Here is a 20,779-nt window from a genome sequence, read left to right as displayed (position 1 = left end):
AATCATTCTTTCTGGTACTGAAGAATTCTCTCTCTCTCTCTCTCTCTCTCTCTCTCTCGTTCTCTCTCTCTCTCTCTCTCTCTCTCTCTCTCTCTCTCTCTCTCTCATCTCTTTCATTTCTATTCTCTTTCTTTCTTTCTCTCTCTCTTTTCTCTTCTCTTATTCTCTTTCTCTGCCTCTCTGTCTGTCTCTCCTCTCATTATTTGTCTCTCTCTGTTGCTGTCTTTTGCTCCCATAACTCTCTCTTCTGTCTCTCTGCCTCACTCTCATTTATATTTTTTTGGCTCTCTCTTATTCTCTTATTCTGCATCTTTCTTTGTCCTCTCTGTCTATCCCCCTTTTCCAGAGGCCTTCTCTCTGCTGCCTGCTGAAAGTTTTCATTACCTGAGTCAGTCTGGTCGTGTGAGAGATGACACCATCGATGACAAACGCACCTTTCAGGAAGTTCTGGTAAGATTCTAAAATGACTATAATTGTTACTCTAAAGAAGCAAAGTAATAAAAAGCATTTCCTTAGTGCTCACACATTCAGAGCACTCACACACAAACTATCCCACAAGGTAGCATTGTGCTACTTTTATACAGTGATAGAAAACACAGTAGCACATGGAAACCTGACCTGTCTACCTATATGAATAAATGGTCATATTCGTTTCTGTTGTGAGTGATCAGAAGGAACCTGTTCATACCTGCACTTAGTGGTTTCCGCTTATAATTGGATTATTTGAGACGCATGTTAATAGCAAGTGTGAACGGGGTCTGAGAATATTGCTGGGAACACATTAAGTGAAATACAGCTAATAAAAAAACTAAACAAAAAAGAAACAAAAAAGAAAGCTCCTAATGGATTCAGGCTTTTGTAACATCCACAGTCTTTCGTATGACTGAAGACTCAATGCCAGGCCTGTGTTTCAGAATGCCTTGCGGACAATGCAATTTGGAGAAGAGAGTATTCGTGAGGTTTTGAGGCTTTTGGCTGGAATTCTGCACCTGGGCAACATTGAGTTCATCACAGCTGGAGGAGCCCAGGTCTCATCCAAAGCAGGTCTGCCCTTATTTCTCCTTTCCTATTTAGACCTTACCACAGAGATGGTCATGGTTGTTGTCACTTCTAGAACACTGAACAACTGCAGGCATCATAAAAAGACCAGTTTAGACTAATTATAGACAGCCTATAAACAACAGTCTGTGTGGAGTAACTGAACAAACTGCATAGAAACAAGTAGACATTTGTTTTCTTTTTTTGTTTGATTTTTTCCTCCTGTTACTTCTTAAACAATTTACTTTTGCACATTTTGAATTAAAGAAAATCACTGTACCTTGCTTTGACTCTCTCTCTCTCTCACTTGCACTACCTTGGTGCCTTTCCTTTTTTTCATCCCCTCTCCCCCACACCCCTCCCCATACATCTGCTTAGTAATTAAGTCTCTATCTTGAAGGTGATTATGTAACATCTATAAAAATTCTAATAACATCTGTTTGTATCTGTGTATCTTTGTTTGTGTGTATGGTATATGGTGTGATGGTGTGTGTAGCTCTCAGCAGTGCAGCAGAGCTGTTGGGGTTGGACTGTACTCAACTGGCTGAAGTTCTAACTCTCAGATCCATGATTCTCCGAGGAGAAGAGATCAGTACACCACTTACTGTAGAACAGGTGACACAGGCACACAGTATACACATCCCCTTGTACCTTTGTAATTAGCCTCACACACAGCACTCAAATCGCATCTTCTCACAATCACCTACTTGGCACAGTGTTATCAATTGTGATTACTTATAACTCTCAAACCATTCAAGATTGGGCATTCTTCTCTGATAAGAGGCGTGTTAACTCATTAAGCATATTCAGTATGTTTGTGTGTGTTTGTGTGTTTTTTGTGTGTGTGTGTGTATTAGGCGGTCGATTCTCGAGACTCCATGGCAATGGCCCTCTACTCTCAGTGCTTCACTTGGATTATTCGTAAACTCAACAAGCGAATCCATGGCAACGACAACTTCAAGTCCATTGGCATCCTGGACATCTTTGGATTTGAGAACTTTGAGGTGTGAAATGATGTTCAGATTCTGGGGCCATGTTACAGAAACTTCCTTACTCTGAACCCCCTGTTAAACAGCAGGGGGAGGTGTTGTTAACTTTTTCAGTGAAGTTTACTAGAACCTCCATCTTACATTGGTTTTGGTTTCCTTCTTTCTCTCTACTGTAGTATGAAGGTCTGAAAAATCACATCGTGAGTTCTTGAGTATCTTTACATAGGACTGAAGATAGGGAAGTTTCTGTGATACGGCCCCTGCTGCATAGAATGATTCAAATATCAAATATATAAACCTGAATTATTATAATATTGAGGATTTATAAAATTAATATGGTATCGATTACTCTGTACTGTGGCATAGTGTGTTAGGCATTTCACCACAGAAATCAAAATATGAAAGGTGCCTGGTTTGATCTCAGGTGGGTATCTATTTAATCTAGTACTCTATGGCTCTAGGCTCAAGGTTCCTTCCGGTCGTCATTGCTGTTGTGCCCTTTAATAAGGCACTGAACTCTAAATAGCTCCAGGGCATCTGTAGCATGTCACCTGTGAGCCTCAAGCTATAAACACTGTCAGGCCAGGCTTAATGCAGATGTAGATGGGATTAAATAAATGTGCACTACTCCTCTGAATATGATTCATATGGTTTTGATCTTATGTGTCTCTCTCTCATCAGGTGAACCGGTTTGAGCAGTTCAACATTAACTATGCCAATGAGAAGCTGCAGGAGTATTTCAATAAGCACATCTTCTCTTTGGAGCAGCTGGAGTATAACAGGTGAGGGTTTATTGTAGGTGTTCATTTTCAAAGATACAACATGATTCGACACATTGCAGTGCTTTTATTATGATGCAATAGATATCTCAATGTTTATAGTTGGTTGTGGGATTTGACAAGTCGATAAACATATGAATTCCAGTAGTGGAGTCACCGAAAATATGCCAATAACAGCAAAAACCATCATGTATGCATACTGCCATACGTTTTTTGTTACAAAGTCACCATACTATAATGTAACAATAGCAATTTCTTTATAAGATGTCTGTTATATTTTAGAGCCACTGTGGGAATTCAAGAATCACTCATTCTAAAAAATCCTCAAAGGAAAGGACTTGATTATTCCTGGAATAATTACATGTGGCCAGTGCTATATTGCATTGTCAAAGCGAAATTCTAAAGTTTAAAAAAATCAGTGACCCTCAACAAATATGTTACACATTTTAAAGCAAAAAAAATCTTCTATGCCAGCTGTCTTTAATTTACCCCACACAATTACAAAGACTCATTGCCATGGTATTTGGTGGTTCTGAATCACCATGGCATTTGGGCATTCTGAATCACAATGGCATTTGAGGATTCTGAATCATTTGAAACAGCAGGGCAAAAGCATACTGTCAGCACTTAGGAAAAGAGGCTTCCACTGCAAAAATAAATAAAGAAATCTTCATTTCACGTTTACTATCATTATACATTCTCTCAAGTGTGCATGATGATAATACAAAGATAATGAATAATTAGTAAGCCCATTATCAATCTTTATAACAGCTTTTGTACATTTTTTTATTTTATTGTACATTTCAAACAATCGTTCCTTTCTGAATATTGAATAAGCGGTGTATATGACATGTAAATTAATGGATTTATGCTTATGTTTAAATGCTGTCCAAGTGACTACTGTAGGTCTGAATTTATCACAAATCTATGGCTATGTACTTTTTGCGTTAGAACCATACAACACAGTATAAACATGGGGGAACTCTCTCTCCTTACAAAACAGTGCAGTGAAGAGCTGTCTGCTAAGCTGTTAAAGATTTAGAAGTTGTTGTTCTACGCTTCACTGAATGTAATTAATCTAAGCTTGTCCGGACAGAGAAGTTAAGCAGTGTGTGTGTGTGTGTGTGTGTGTGTGTGTGTTAATAGGGAAGGGCTGGTCTGGGATGATGTTAATTGGATGGACAATGGAGAATGCCTGGATCTCATAGAGAAGGTAACACAAACTTGACATACCAATTTAAAATGTATGTATTATTGATTACATCTATATGCAGTTAATGTGGGTTTTTTCAAGTGTATCTGTTTTGTGTGTCTGTGTGTCTGCAGAAGTTGGGCCTGCTGGCTCTGGTGAATGAGGAGAGTCATTTCCCCAAAGCCACTGATGCTACCTTGCTGGAGAAACTCCACAGCCAACACTCCGTAAGTCTCCTCATATACATGATGCACATACAAATACAAACACACACTCATAGATGCTCACTATACACCCATACTCCCAGAAAAAAACTCTGTAGCATCTGTTAAGATCTGTACCATATGGTCTCATTCTGTTCTTTGGAAATAACAGAAAGCCTGTTGACATGAAATGCACTTTTTAGTCACTGTGGCAAGGCATAAAAGAATCTAAACACAGGGAGTTGCGCTGAGTCGATGACTTCTGCTCTTTTTTTAATCATGAGCGTGTCTCTCTTCATTCTGTTTAAGTGTTGACATGAAACTAGGGTTGTCGAACAATTAAAATAATGAATGGAGTATTTATTACTTTCAGTAATTCAATAACATTATTTTCATCATGTGAATGCAGGATTCGCATGAACCCAAAGAAGAAGAACACATCATTTCCATGGACATTTTTATCACTGATGTCCAGTGACAGCAACAGTGGCTGCATGTTGTCCAGTGCTGATATTTATTGATATTACTGATATTGCCAGGATCAGCTGCGATTTGCTTATAAATCATACTGAATCATATTGTACTTCAGTGACAAACATGGCAGTACCCGGATATAACTTTGGTTTCATTAAGAGGGCCATCAACTTACCATTTAAAAGCTGTATATGAACGAGAGGTCTACAGTGGCAATATCAACACACAGCGTGCAAACAGCTGGGCTTCAGGGTGGAACTACAGTCACATGGAAAAGTTTAAACACCCATGGTCAAATTTCTAAATGTTTTTCTGATTTTCTAAGTAAAATAAGTTGACATATCCTCTACAAGGAACAACTTAAATATGACATTTGCAAATAATTTTAGTGCAGAGCTTCTAATTATTTGTTGAGTTTACCATATTAGAATAAGAATAAAGCATAAAATATTTGGCCACATGTTAAATGCAGCATATAACAGTAATTGTGTATTAAATATGCAGAAGTGTGTTCTTCTACTTATTTTCAAGGAAGAAAATCAACAACACGTGCAATTTGACCAGGGCCCGAAATTTAGTGTATGACTGTATGAATGGTTCAAACTAGGAAAATGTGTTACCTGTGTCAAAAAATAAGTGACGTTAATAATTTAACATGCTAACACATTATTAACGCATTAGCTTTGACACCAACACATGAACCATATTGTAGATGCCAACTAACAGGTGCTGAAGCAACTGGGTATTGGCTTCTAGTGTAAGCATGTTTTAAGTCAACAGGATTTCTGTTCTTTTCTAAAACCGTGTCTAAATTATTGTCTGTGGTAACCAACCATATACTAGAGATGGGGTTAATAAAGATTAGGTTGAAAAATGCAGAAGTATTTCCTCAATCATCAGATTAGATTTCTTCACTTTATTGCAGCTGTGATATGAGTTTAGTCTACCAGAGAACAGAGTGATGCAAAATGTGATTAGAACACTTCACTACACATCCTTGCTAAGCCTGTGTGTGCTTCCCTTTGTACATCCACTACAGCAGCTACATTTTGCCCTCTGCAGGCCAGCTCATTGTTTTACCACACATCCAAACCTACTCTCTCTTTATCTCAGCATTTCTCCCTCTCTCCTTTTCTCTGTATAGAAAAACCCTTTCTACGTAAAGCCTCGAGTTGCTGTGCACTATTTTGGAGTGAAGCACTATGCAGGAGAGGTATGACATGTTTCAAACTGTGTGTGTGTTTATGTATTTGTGCTTGTTTTGGGGTCTCTGCTGTAATTGTACCCTAGTGCAGTATAATAGTACTCTGTCCTGTGTGTGTGCGTGTGTGTGGAGAGGGCCTACCAGTGTGGCTGAAACACTTTTACAGTAAAGTTACATGTTTTGCTGATTTGTTCAAATAAGCCACCACACCTCTACAAGGAACAAACTTACATATGGCCTTTTTCATGTAGTGCAGAGTTTAACATGCCTGAAAAATAAACAAAAAACATACCTTTTGCGTAGACAACATTTCATGTTTGAACATTTCATGGAACTTCAGTGTGAATCAGCAGGAGTAAAATGCTGGAGGCTGAAAAAGCAGGCACATTACAATGTGTTGGTTTTTGTGACATCACAAAAGTAATGAATTCCTTTTCCAATTATGTGGGCCCTTTAATCAAGCTTGTCAGAGCATGAGTGCTGATCTAGGATCAGCTCTTGTCAATAAGGTCATTATAAATAAGAGAGCAATCTGATCAGTGGTGTAACTAGGATCTTATGAGCCCAATTTAAACAAACAATTTGGGTCCCTCACCATACAAAATGACTTTAACTAATAAAAATTACAATATAATGTGCATATTTGTTCATTAATGTTATGTCTTAAAGGAGCTGATGCTCTCAAGACATGCCACTCCACCTGCTAAAATCAAAATGTTTGTTGGACTACATATTTGGTTTGCTATATAACATTGGAACAAATAGAAAAAAAACACAAAATAAGTACACGAGAAGTAACATGTTGTTTGTCAGTGACGTTATGTTATGTATAATGACTACAGTTAGAAGAACACAAGTTTGATTTCTATGACAGCCCCCTTCTGCTACCCCTATAGTTATGCCACTGAATTTGATCCTAGGTGATCACTCATACTCTGAGGAGCTTTATTAGTACTTGCCTTAGTCTTAGATCAGTGTTCTTGCTCTGAAATGCTTGATTAATATGGGTCAATATTGCTGTTAATATTGTGTGCTGAATCCGTGTTTCTCTTTAAAAAGGTGGTGTATGACGTAAGAGGGATCCTGGAGAAGAACAGAGACACTTTCAGAGATGACATTCTCAACATTCTCAGGGAGAGCAGGTATGTGTGTGTGTATATATATATATATATATATATATATATATATATATATATATATATATATATATATATACATCTTTTAGGTTGAAGCATGGATCTTACAGTGATTTCATATGGGATTAGATGCATATATAGTATTTTTTCCAACTCTCTTTTCCATCTCTCTCTCTCTCTCTCTCTCTCTCTCTCTGTCTCTGTCTCTCAACCCACCAGGTTGGATTTTGTCTATGATCTCTTTGAGAGGATGAGCAGTAGGTGTGGGCAGGACATGATAAAGAGCAGTTCACAGCACCGCAGACCGACAGTCAGCTCCCAGTTTAAGGTCAGTAGCTATGTGCGATTCTGAGTTCATCACAGTAGAAACTGGTGGAACATTAAAAAGTTTCTTTCTTAAACGGCCACAGTGTCTATAGAAATGGAGTAGACATGACCAGACCCATGAGATGTTTTTACAAAGTTTGTGAGTCAATAGTGGGGTCTGCTACTTATTTAGACTGCAACCCTCAATTGTACCTGGTTTTCCTCTATCAACTCACATTTTAGGTGGGCTCAGGTGGGTAGATGTTTTGGCACTGTCGATGTTGTTTGGTGATAAGCTAATTTTTTTTCAAAAAAATTTTACATTTTGCTTTGTTTTTCAATTTGTTTAAAATAAAAAACAGCTTGACTATGGATGTGTGTGTCGTGGAAGGATGTATTTTTCATACAGACTGTCATTCTATATCATTTTTCTGGGATCGACTCCCAGTCCTACAAATCAGTTTGTAAAGCAGGCTGCACGTCTGCATGCAATTAAATAACACGTGCATGCTTGCACACAGATTACTGATCATTTGAGCTCAATGATATATGTCTGTCTAGGTTTCATGTTTTTTTTATTTTAATTACCAAACTCAACCGTTTTGTCCCCTTTTTATTAGGGCTAGGTCGACAGGTATGAAAGGTCAACAGAACTGTATTCATGATCTGTGCAGAACCCTCGCATTAGTAGTGCTAAGATGCAGTGGATCACAAATCAGTCTCAGAAAAATTTAGTGATAGTGATGCATGGTGTGTGAATATAAGTGGAGTCTCTCTTCCATTTCTTTCTGCCACTAGGGTATACACAGTGTAAAAGTAAAAAATCTCAATACAGAAACCACAGCACAAGCAAGTGGCCTTCTGTATCTTAAAGTTTTACAGTAACCACACAGCAGAAACATGTCTAACAAGCCATTGATACTAATACCGACAGTAGCTATGATAACCTAAAACTCCTATATGGTAAAAGAAAGCTATTGCTAAACAGGCTAACTGATGACACTGTTTCATTTCTTGTTAGCTATATTAGAATTATTTGGTTGTACTGATCAGACACGTACCTTATTATTCTCTTGCCCAAGTATTTAAATAAAACTCAAGTTAGCAGTCACCTTTGGGACAGCATTTAGCTTTGCAATAAAAGAGGCTATCACACCACTGTTACCAATCATTGTTAATCCATCATCATTTATTTCTTCTTCCAGAATTCTTTGCACTCCCTGATGTCCACACTCAGCACATCCAATCCTTTCTTTGTGCGCTGTATCAAACCAAACAACAACAAGGTACGTATTAAACATGCATACACAAAAATAAATAAATGCACCAAATACATAATAGGCTAAATGTCCAAAAGTTGCTCATGAAATGCAAAAGTAAGTGTTACTGAGGAGGACACAAAAACAATAACAAGCAAATCTAATAAAAAAAAGCTGATACAGATGTCTTTTTTTTGCCTTGCCACTGTTTTGGACAGTGGATAGAAGGTGTGTTTCATGTCAACAGGTGTTGAGAACATATGCCACTCGTGGCACTGGAAGTTACATTTAATATGGCATTGATATATTCTGCAGACTCTTTTTATGTTGTTTAATTGTTGCTGCATTGCAATCCATAGGTCTGTTTTTTGTTTTTCAAAGAGTGTCCACCTTAGCACCCAAACAGTGTTGTCGTTAATATGTGTTACCTCGTTAACATATTGAATTTGAATGGCTTTTACTTAGGACAGACATGAAATCACTGCAATGGTAAGGAGAGACTGGCATGCTAATCAACATCACAGAGACATTTTAAATAAGACTTGTACATTCAATTTAATTAATTAATTAATATGCATATTTTATGTGGCACAGAGTTTTATGGGTATGTGACAAGACTATGACATTGTGAACACTGTGATGGACTATTTTCTTTATAGTGCTACTAGTATTTATGTTACATTTTCCTGGTGTTACTGTAAAGGTTGCATTTGCTCAACCTTGCCAAACAACAGCCTTTTGCATTTTTACTTGCAGTTACTGTACCTTACCACTAGGAGCTGCATAAAAACAGTCTTGGGAAATCAAAATCAGAATCAGGCCTTATTGGCCAAGCATGTTTGCACATACAAGGAATTTATCTTTGCTAACACAGTAGCTCACAATACACAATAGCTGACAATAGAAAATTCATGTGCTGTCACACAGACATCCATACCTGAGTTCTACCTGGCCTACATCCTGTCATATATTCCTGTAGGCATTCACATACACACATATTCATTAATTAAAAAAACTATCTGTGTAGAATACAAAACCAGGTTAGAGGTAGGAATACTGAATAAAGTAAAAATAAAATAAGAAAAATTGAGTACAAAAACAAGAGTGTGCTAAGTAACACAACAATGCGTAGGTCCAATAATGGTTAATGAGAATAATGGCGTGAGGAAAGGAGTCTGGTTGTTTTAACTCTTCTTAGAAGTATCTGCTTGAGAGGAGAAGTTAAAATAGGTGATGGCCAGGGTGCAGTGAGCCAGCTTTCTAGTTCTGGAAGTGTGCAGATTAAGCAGGGTGGATAGGTCATCCAATCATCTGTTAAAAATCTGAAAAGTAGGTACAAGTCGGTCATCGCAAACCTTCAGAGAGGAGGGTGAAACGCTTTCTAAGTCTGGTGCCTTTCTGACCTCTTGTTTCTGGAAAGGTTGGCACATATGGTTTTCATAGATCTTCAGGCCAAGCTGGATTACTGACCCGAGAGAAGTCAGAGATGGGTGAGAGAGCGCTGATGTTTGTGCTGCGATCTGAAATAGGTGTAAATTGGAGGTGGAGATATGTGTGACACAGAGCTTTTTGAACCTGCATTAGTATGCATCCAGATCGTCAGCCAGCTGACGTTCCCCCATTGTCTGGGGAATGGCTTCTTGTAGCTGGTGACGTCTTGCAGGCTTTTCCATGAAGTCGTTGGGTTACTGGAGTAGCTCCTTTTAACCGCTTTGTAAGAGAGAGATCCTTGCTTGCTTGTACAGTGCTCCGTCTCCGCCTCTGTATGCCTCCTATCTGGACTGACACAACTGTCTGAGTTTCAGACTGAGCACGGGTTTGTCATTGTTGTATTTAATTCAAGTCTTAATGGGACTACAAATGTCTTAATACAAGCTGATGTAAGATGTCACAGTGTATTATTATCCAGGTTGTTAGCTTCAGGCTCAAACACAATCCAATCAGTATGCTGTACTGACCGCAAATTTAACAGAATTTAGGTTCTGGTCAAAGGTGGGGAGAAGATAAAGTAGGAAATGATCCAAAGGCTACAAGGAAAACAGTTCTTAAAACAGTGTAACAGTAATCTTATGCGACACTCTCCCTTCTAGGGCAAGTAATATACTGTCTGTTGTTTGGCAGTTCATGAGTGAGCTCTGTTGAAGTCCTTTAAAACAGTGAAAACAGTCTATGTGTTTGTGGTCCACGCTGATTATCTATTCCACAAGGGTCTGCTGTGCCTTGTGCATTTTTCTTGTTGGTATACTGCTTTCTATCTCACACCTTGTAGATAACAATTATGTGAGAGCACACCACTAGAGATGGCATATCAGTATGAATGGGTATAGTTATTGGGTCAATATCAGCAAACAAGCTGGATTGAATATTGAAGGGCAAAAAAAAGGAATTAATCTGATCCAGTCCTGTAACAAATCTAGTCTGAAATAGTACAGACTCACTGCATATTTCTTCCTGTGGGGTAGTAGAGCAGTTTTAGACTACTAAACTACTTTTAGATGTTCATCTTAAGTGAAGAGCTTAAGATTAAAAATATATATATATTGTATCTGTTTTGACCAATACTTATGCCTTTAATATTGGTTTCAGAAAAGTGGTAGGGTGCTCTAGCATAGCACTGAAAAAAGCTGACAGTTTACCACTAACCTATAACTTCACTCATTTATCTTTTTATCAGGTACAGCTACCATAAAGGTGCACTTTGTAGGTTTACAGTGCTGCAAGTTTTGCCTTGTTTTGGGTCTTATTTGTGCCATTGCCTCAATAATACACTGACACACAAACCACCCCTTTGCTCACTCCAGTTTTCCATTTAGCAGCTGGTGACATACTCCACTGCCTGTTTGTTAAGATTAAGCTTCAAACACATGGCAGTGACTTCAAAGAGACAATACATAGACAAACATATATTTGACCCTCACTATAACAGCCGTCACAGCCCCCTCAGGGTAGCAGGCTGAAAGGAGTGACTTATGAACACTGTGTGTGTGTGTTTTGAGACTGAAAGAGGTTTTTAATTCACTGGTGACAGAAGGAGAGGTCACACATCATGAACTCGGAGGAGATATAAGAGCCCTGAGAGAGGGGGGGAGCACTTTTAAATGTCCCACGTGTGTGTGTCCTCTTTCTGTACCTCAGGCAGTACATCTGACGGAGTATTCGCTCTGTAGCAGGTGCTGTAAGCTCACATGTGATGAATATGTGTTCGTAAATAACAAATGAGTGTCCCTAAAAGAACTGCTGACAGTGGAAGTGGAATAAACTTCACACACACAGATGTGAGGAGGCATTGCCAGAGGAGTGTGGGTCTAAATGGGATGTATCAATACTGTTCCATCTCAGGTTTATTTTTAGACTCTGTTTTTCCAGCTTTTATAGAGAATCGGTAACTGTTCCTAAACAGCACACAGAATGTGTGTGGGTGAGGAAGGGGTGGCCATGCTCTTCACAAAGAGGAAAAGTACTACAGAATGTTAACTTTTTCCAGAGTACTGGGCTTTTTCCAGTCATAGATATGTGTGAGGACTGTAGAAAGAGTCTTAAAGAAATACTGTAGCAGTTTTCAATCTGATCTCTATCTGCCTCATCTGTAGTACGTGGTCGTTTACTACAGATAATAATTATTAACATATTTCCTCAGCAGAGTTGGGCATAATCAGTGCTGGCTGAATACTGAATACAGTGTGTTTCATTACAATACATAAAAAAGTAACATTCACAAATTTGGAATATATTTAAAATACAACCTCATGAGGCATATTGGACGACGATGCTGTTGTCGTTTTTACTTAATTTTACTTAATAAAAAATACAGCTGTAACTTTATTTCATTCATGTATACAGTCACCATGCTTGGGTTAAATTCTTAAAATAGCCAAGTGAAATCACCCATTGTTTAGCATTCAGGAGCTGAACTGAAGGCCTCACACATCAGATTAGTAACATAATTATAATCACATTTTTATTAACAATGGGTTAGACTAGTTTTGATCAGTTGTTGGAAAAGGGAAACCTTGGCTACAGGTCTATGCCAGGGCTCTTTACTGAAGCATACATAAAACATGGAACGCCTTTTACCAACTTCAAATGTTTGCGTTTTATCAAATGTACTGTTAGAATTTTATTGGGGTGCTAGCAGAAATTAGCATTATCGTAAAGGTGTTTTCTTTCATTGTTTTTGACCGACATTTATGACCTGAACTGAAGGCCTAGCTCAAATATTAATAGTTCACCACTGTTTTTCCTTGTACATAGTAAAAGAACAGAGAACCTGCTGAATACAAACAGAGTTGAATGCCAAAGTTTGGGTGCACCTGGTCAAGTTATGTTTTTATTGACCATCCTCCTAGAGAGAACACTGTTCTGCACATTTTCATGCACAATTACTGTTTATTTGCTGAATTTGACACAGTGGGGAAAAAATAAAACATATTGCACATATTTTATTTGCTTTATTTTTTTCCAATATGTTTAACAAATAAATAGAAACTGTTCACTAAATTTAGCAAAAAAGTGCCATATTTATCTTTGTTCCCTGTGAAGGATAACTTATTTTCACTTAGAAAATCAACACAAAATGTAATTGACCAGGGCTTTCAAATCTTTGCATACAACTGTACTTATAGTAAAGGCCAATTAACATGCACTTCTGTTATAAGTGTGTTCTGAGTGAGTTGAAGGAAGTCATTATCAAACTGATTGTGTACTAAAGATTCAGCAGGTAGATGTATGTTGAAAATAGCTTGAGTATTTCCTTTAACCTACGCAATGTAAATAAAGAGAATCCACATAAAAAGGAATAAGTAAATAAAATTAAAACTTCAATGACAATAAACAAGAATGAAAATGAATGCATATTTCCCTTATATGCATTTATCATATATACACATTCTCACATACATATGTATACACACACGTGCTCTCTCACTCTGTTTGAATGTAAACAGCTGGCCTTGCCACTGCCCCCATTTTACCCACAATCCTCTTCCCGACCCCCCCGACAACCCGCACAAATTAGCCCAGCATGGATCCGAGCGCCATGGCAACCGGCAGTGTCTGAAAGAGATCACAGGGCTGTATTGTGTGACCAGCATGTGTGTGTGTGTGTGTGTGTGTGTGTGTGTGTATGGGTGAGAGAGAGAGGGAAAACGGTGGGCAGTTGATGACTGACTCTTGTAGTGGATACACACTTTCTTACAGTCTGTGAAGCACAGCATCGCAGGATGAGTTGAGGAGGAGAGATTTTCTACTGTGGTAGGAGCTTCTACAGCACTTTGCTGCACGCGTGTGTGTGAGTGAGAGAGAGAGAGACAGACTCTGTGTGCAGAAATGATTTCAGTAGATGCATCATACAGATGTTGTATCATTGCTATAGAACTGTTAAACTTTCCTGTTATCTTAATTTTACTTCCACTCAGATATAATTTTAATGATGATTTTAAATAGGCTTATTAAACATTAGAACATAGAAATAACATTTCCAAAGCCCTTGTAAGTCAAAATTTGTCAAGCGTTCTGTCTGACAACAAAATGCAGGTGGCTGCTTACATGACTATGCCGGTTTTATGGTGATTTATTATTCCTTTTCTATTATTTATTATTATACACAATATGTTGGTCAACAGCACTGATTGCCATATTTTTAGTGAATTTTGACAGGTGACCACAGCATCAGAAATGGGAAAACCTTAAAAACTGAAGTGCTTCTTCTTAAGTGTTTGTGGATGGAAGTGTATTTAACCAGCAGTATTGTGTGTACAAATGTAGTTTGGGAAGAAGAAAGAAAATGCTAAGTTGTGAAACTTTATGTTATGAAGTGTGTGAGAGCAAAAAGTAAGGTTAGGAAAAAAGAAAATAAAAAGCATTTTGTTTTTGTTTTCAGAGCAATTCTGCCAGGTTGTGAAGCGTCATTAAGCATTTCTTAATAATTTAATGAACTAGTCTGAAGGTGTTAATTCATGAATGTATCTATTTGTGAATGCTAAATTATGATGAGTTTTCTACAGGAATTCAGAAATGTAGTTCAGTTATCTCTGCAGAACTGTAGAGAATGCTAAATAAGAGCAGTCTCTGTGGACCCAGTGTTCGCCTTCTGCCTTAAGTCTCTCTACTGGCTATTCAACACATAGACTAACGTCCACCTCCCCCCACGCCTACTGCCATCCACCCCCATCTACAAACAGAGGATGAGAGACAGATACTCACAGAGTGGTAGAGATTTTAACATTATGACTTTTGCTGCGTGTATCGGTATGGTAATGTGCTTGGTAACGCGTGTATGAGGATGAGAGAGAGAGACAGTGTGTGAGTATATGTTAATGTATTCTGTGCTGAATATGATAATCAGAGTGAGCCGTTATTGACTCCAGTTTTCACAGTGTTCCTTTCATCACTCATCTGTCCATTACCCTCATTCTTCTCTCCCTGTGCCTCTTCCTTCCATCTGCAGAGATGACATTTAGCCCAAGGAACATTAGTGGGGTACACAGCACCCCATTTCCGACCTCAAGCCCACACAGAGTCAAAGGTCATTAGAGAGGGGGGGGTTCATTCATAAAGAATCTCCACACTCTTTACTATTGTTCACTTTTGGGTAGAAAGAGGATTTTTAGAACACTAAAAGAGTGCAATTCACAAATAGCCACCACAGATAGTGATAAGAGTGATGTGTGGCTTTCTTTTTCTGACTCATTTTAAAACCCATCTCCCCTTTATTCTTTCTCTCCATCTCTTACTTCTCTCTCTCTCCATTTTCCTCTCAGATGCCAGATCGTTTTGATCATTCCTTGGTACTGAACCAGTTACGATATTCCGGAATGCTGGAGACAGTCAGGATCCGGCGTGCTGGCTTTCCAGTTCGGAGAACCTTCCAGGACTTCTGCTCCAGGTGACTGCCACTCCCACTTCAGGAATAGAGATTTGAGATGCTTCTTCATTTTTTTGACTGGTCATGAACGAGGGGTTAAGGAGACGTGTCTTTAAAAGTTTGGGGGGAGACTGGGGTTTACTGCACTCAAGGGACAAGGTTTCACTCGTTTCCTGCTGTCACTTCAGGTTCACATTTCTAAATCTAGGTTTCATCTAATTCAGTTCATTTCATAAAAAAATGTATTTGTATAGCACTTTTTACAGTGGTCATTGCCACAAAGCACCTTTCTGAATAGATAAAGTCTGGCCAAGCGTGAAATAATCCCTTAGACCAAGTAAAGGGGAACCTTCTCTGGTCTCCTCTGGTCAAATCCGGATAGCAGAATTACAAGAAACAAATCTAAGTCATGAGAATTACAATTAAAGAAATGAGATTAAACATTAAACAGAGGTGTTCAGACACATGAGATAAAGCAATGAGTAACATAAGCCTGTCAAATCTGGCATACTAGCAATTGTTTTAAATATACAGAAAATATTTCAGATGAGATCATGAACAGTTAAGGAACTGAGTATAGTGTAAAGCAGGTGTACGCTGTCTAGAATGGATTTGGAGGTCACACAGATGGGCAGTCATCAGTTTAAACTCAGACTACTATAAGAGTTCATGGGTGAAAGCTTTCCAACACTACAGGAGGGGAACAGCACAGGCTTCATCATTCCCCGACATCCATAAATTATGTGATATTTGATGTGTGTGTTGTGGGTAATATTTGAATTGTTTTGTTCTTTTTTTGTCAGGTATTATGTGCTGATGAAGGGCGTCGCTATGTGTAATGACCATAAAGAGGCATGTCTGCGGTTGCTCCGCCTCTATGACAGCAGCAGTGTAGAATGGCAGCTGGGAAAGACAAAAGTGCGTTTCATTGTTCTCCTAATGTTTTCTGAGTGTTATTTTTTTTAATTCTCCTAGCATTCTGGTAAACATTCTCTAAATTTTCTCACTCTTCTCTTAACCTTGGTTCTGATAGGTGTTCTTGAAGGAGAGTCTGGAGCTGCGATTGGAAAAGAAGAGAGAGGAGGAGGTGCTCAGGGCTGCAGCCATTATACAGGCCCACATACTGGGCTACAGGGCACGGTAAGCACATACACACTCATATGTAAACATACATCAACACTTCTATACCTTCTATACCTTCTGTAGTTCTTTTTCCTCTCCTTACTATGCTTAAAAATAACAATGCCAAAAGCACTCTTTGGAGCAATGCCACAGAAGAACCATTTTTAATTCCCCGAAGAACCACATTTGCAATGAAACATAGGAGTGTGAAGAACCTTTTTGAAATTTAAAGAACCATACCTAATGTAAAGGTTCTTATATCAATTAAAGGTTATTCTTAGAGCCGCACATCAAAGCCAAGGACCATTTAGGGACATTTATTTTACGTTCAGGGATGAGTTGTATTCAATCTAAGATGTTTTGCTTGCTGTAACTCATCTTATTCATTTCTTGACGTATTGAATCAGAGGGAACAAAAACTATACATTCTCAGCCTCAGGCTTAGCTCTGGTGGACTGAGACTAAATATCACTGCCTGTAGGGTACTCTGACTCTTTTCTTCTCCTGGCCTGTAGGAGGCAGTACAGGCGACTGTTGCAGTGTGTGGTGGTGATCCAGAAGAACTGGAGGGCGCTATTCTGGCGCAGGCGCTTTGTGATGCTTCGGTGGGCCTCTGTCACACTCCAAAAAAGAATCAGAGGTCAAAGGGCACGACAACTTTATTCACAGCTCCTGCAGGAGAAGAAGAGGAGGGAGGAAGAAGAGCGGAGAAGAAGAGAGGAGGAGGAGCTAGAGAGGTAGGCGGTACATTCTGATTATCATATTTTGTGCTTGCCAGCATTGGGAGTTTACTGTTTGTATATCATCACTGTCGGAACAAAACCTTGTATCTCCAGAAAAGTAATTTTACAGTCTTCAATTTTAATGAACGTTTATGTAACAAGATTTTATTTAAAGTCACTTTGGGCCATTTTTGGATCATTTTTAAACTTTGACCCAGTGTAAATGACAGCTGGCATGTTCAAATTATGTAAAAAAACAAAAAAAAAGGGATACAAGGTTTTTCACAGTGACAATATATGACATTTTTTGACTATTACTTCTAATGGTAAGGTCATGAATGCAAAGTCCACAATGAGTTTAAGAATGATCTGGGTTTATTATCATTAACCAGGTGATCCAACAGATATCAAAATGTATTAAGACAATTTATTTAAGGCTGGTTATTGTTCAGTTTCCATTCTAAGAAGTGCTGGTCTACTGTTTTTTGTTATTTAGAGAAAGGAAGAGGATTGAGATGGAGCGACAGGCCCGAGAGGTAAAAAAAAATCTAAATATTCTTTGGTTTTTGACATGACTCAAACATTGGATTAATGTTGTGTTCATGACAAACAGGACCTTGGAATTTTCTTCCTATCTCCTACTCCAGAGCTTTCACACAAACTCAACTGTTTGAAGTCATTAAAAATCTGACAAGTCATGTCTTTCCCACAGTTTAATAAAATTCTTGCAAAAAAATGGCTTAACATTAAATTTCTCCAAGTAACCCATATATTTAGCACATAATACATTAATAGGAATGCAAAAGTATCTTGAAAGAAGCATGCAAAAATACATGCTGTTTTTTGTTCTTTCTTTGTACTACATGCATTGTTAAAGTGACTAAGTCAGAGTCTACAGAAGTTCCAAATTTTTGTTGGAAGGCCATTTACATGGAAACCTCCTAGTTCTGACTACTCATGACAGTAGCATAAAACAAACAATAGTCAAACTTCATTCTGCACATCTAGTGTTGCATGCTGGGTAATGTAGTTTTTTTTGTCCCTTATGCACAGGCCGAGGAAGCACTAAGAGCAGAGGAGGCTCAGCGAAAGAGAGAAGAAGAGATTCTTAGAAAGCAATTCACACCACCCTCATGTGCTTCACTTGAAAGTGAGCTGCCTGAACCACTGTTTGAAGAGGAGGTGTTTGAGGAAGTGTTTGAAGAGGTGGTGCGACCAAATGAGGCATCTCAAGTGGAGGAGATCCTGCGTCTGGAGCGGGAGATCGAGGGTCTGAGGAGGCAGAAGGAGACGCGGGAGCAGAGCCTAAATGCTCACTCGCTGGCCCGTCTGCAGCATCTGCGGGACCAGGAGCTGCTGCGGCTGGAGGAGGAGGCCTGCAGGGCGGCCCAGCAATTCCTCTCCTCGCTCAACTTCCATGAGATAGATGAGTGTGTGCGTAACATCGAGAGCTCTCTCGCGCTAGAGGCCACAGACCGAGGTAGGCACGGGGGTGAAGAGGAAGAGGAGGTTGATGAAGGCTTAGGTGCGGATGAGGAAGGCTTTAAAGACTCTCCGAACCCCAGTGAGCACGGTCACTCAGATGGACAGAGGACCAGTGGGATCCGCACCAGCGATGATTCATCAGAGGAAGATCCCTACGCCAATGACCGCATGGCCCCACCCCCGGCCCCATCCACAAATCTGCCCTTGGCCTATCATGGCCCACCCGGCAGCCGGGACGTTGGCTTTTGCATGTCCCAGCAACAAGAGGAGGAGGACGGGGTGGAGCTTATTCCACCGAACGAGGACTCGGATTATGATGCTGATGATTATGACGAAGGTGGCATCAACATGCCTCCCAGCATGCCCCTCTGTCTACCCCAGAGTGGCCGCTGGTCACAGGACCACCGCAGCTCCTTGGCGACGAGCACCAGCGCCAGCTCAGGGGCTTACAGGTTCAGCTCAGAGGGAGCCCAGTCATCAGTGAGTCTCCACACATTGATGCACAGAACAGTGATTTTTAATAAAAGTTTAATAAATACATTACAATTATGTCAATTTGCTAACATCCAACAAAGCATGTTTATTTATTGAAAGCTAGTTAAGCCAATGTAGTTTTCTAAAATATTCCATTTGTTTGCTGCAGACATTTAGTAACATTTATTATACTAACACTAACTCTCTCTCTCTCTCTCTCTCAAGTTTGATGACAGTGAGGATGACTTTGACAGGTTTGATACGGACGATGAGTCGTCATATCGAAGAGATTCTGTGTACAGCTGTGTCACTCTGCCTTACTTCCACAGCTTCCTGTATATCAAAGGTACAAATAAACTTCTCTTTACTCCTCTCTCTTGCCCTGTTTCTTCTATTCTGTACTGTTTAACTCTGCCTGTTTGCATGTGGGTGCTTGGAGCAGGTGGTCTGCTGAACTCATGGAAGCGGCGCTGGTGTGTGTTGAAGGATGAGACGTTTCTGTGGTTTCGGAGCAGGCAGGAGGCTCTGAAGCAGGGCTGGCTCCAGAAGAAAGGCGGAGGCTCCTCCACACTGTCTCGCCGCAACTGGAGACGTCGCTGGTTTGTGCTCCGTCAGAGCAAACTCATCTACTACGACAATGACGCTGAGGAGAGGATGAAGGGCATGTTGGACATGCATGAAGCCAAGTAAGGGCCCAGGGCACAGGGGCAGCCCCAGATTGTTTTCAGGGGAGGGTCACAGTGGGGAGCAATAGTTAAAATTAGGGTGAAATGAAGGTTGTTAACAACAACTTTCTGCTCAGAAAGTATAAGTATTTATTATCATATGCTTACATGTTCATAATGTATACTCATAATGTTTATATGCTTATCCAGAAAATAGTTACAAGAAAACATTCTGGTTTTTAATATAATAGTTTTATGTTAAAATAAATTAGGATGGCACCATAAGAATAGTATGAATTAAAGCACTTAACTTTAACTGGCCAATTTTCTACTTTGACAGGAAAGGGCCATTTGACTGACATGCAAAATAACCAAATCATTATCATTATAATCATTATTTTTGTGTAATGTGTAGGGGCAGGTTATTTTTATAACAGGGTTTTTAAAACAAAAACACACTTGCAGTGAACAAAATGGTATATGCCAGAAAACACACAGGCACATCTTGTTTACTATCTAGCTACTAAATTCCTAAAGAAAACTCTTGAGTAACCTTTAAACATGTGATGCTGTGAAACAGAGGTCTGCTCTACCATGGGATTATATATATATATATATATGCCAAACGTTGCGATTGTGGGTGGGAGTGTTGACAAATTATTCGGATTTTTTGTGGGAGCAGGAAATTTCGCAGGAGCGGGCAGAAGTGGGACTGAAAAAACAGAGCTCTACTGTGTAATTCACAATCCAGTAACTATATATTACTCCAAAAGACTCGTTGTGGAGTGCAGTGTGGGCAACTGCTCGCAAAAGTTTGTCAGACAAATTTAACCTGGTGCATGGAAGTGCGTATTCATGGACATGCAGAC

General features: G+C 39.3%; 1 protein-coding gene across 2 annotated transcripts in view; it reads left to right on the top strand.

Moving 5' to 3' along the window:
- Positions 1-20,779, top strand: part of myo10 (myosin X) — a 78,730-nt gene that overhangs the window by 45,340 nt on the left and 12,611 nt on the right. The window contains exons 9-27 of one of the 2 annotated variants that reach the window (XM_036563532.1): positions 347-450; positions 915-1,044; positions 1,535-1,653; positions 1,896-2,042; positions 2,709-2,809; positions 3,953-4,019; positions 4,133-4,225; positions 5,820-5,888; positions 6,939-7,021; positions 7,235-7,343; positions 8,527-8,607; positions 15,339-15,463; positions 16,246-16,360; positions 16,476-16,582; positions 17,080-17,301; positions 17,783-17,822; positions 18,340-19,251; positions 19,471-19,591; positions 19,688-19,931. In XM_036563532.1, coding sequence (XP_036419425.1) covers positions 347-450; positions 915-1,044; positions 1,535-1,653; positions 1,896-2,042; positions 2,709-2,809; positions 3,953-4,019; positions 4,133-4,225; positions 5,820-5,888; positions 6,939-7,021; positions 7,235-7,343; positions 8,527-8,607; positions 15,339-15,463; positions 16,246-16,360; positions 16,476-16,582; positions 17,080-17,301; positions 17,783-17,822; positions 18,340-19,251; positions 19,471-19,591; positions 19,688-19,931 — 2,989 coding nt within the window. Of the gene's footprint in view, positions 1-346; positions 451-914; positions 1,045-1,534; positions 1,654-1,895; positions 2,043-2,708; positions 2,810-3,952; positions 4,020-4,132; positions 4,226-5,819; positions 5,889-6,938; positions 7,022-7,234; positions 7,344-8,526; positions 8,608-15,338; positions 15,464-16,245; positions 16,361-16,475; positions 16,583-17,079; positions 17,302-17,782; positions 17,823-18,339; positions 19,252-19,470; positions 19,592-19,684; positions 19,932-20,779 lie in introns of both variants that reach the window. The other variant, XM_036563531.1, reaches the window with a different exon arrangement.

Source organism: Colossoma macropomum, unplaced genomic scaffold, assembly GCF_904425465.1.
Source record: "Colossoma macropomum unplaced genomic scaffold, Colossoma_macropomum, whole genome shotgun sequence".
Lineage (NCBI taxonomy): Eukaryota > Metazoa > Chordata > Actinopteri > Characiformes > Serrasalmidae > Colossoma > Colossoma macropomum.
Note: the sequence above shows the minus strand (reverse complement) of the source record. Positions and strands in the feature narration are given on the sequence as shown.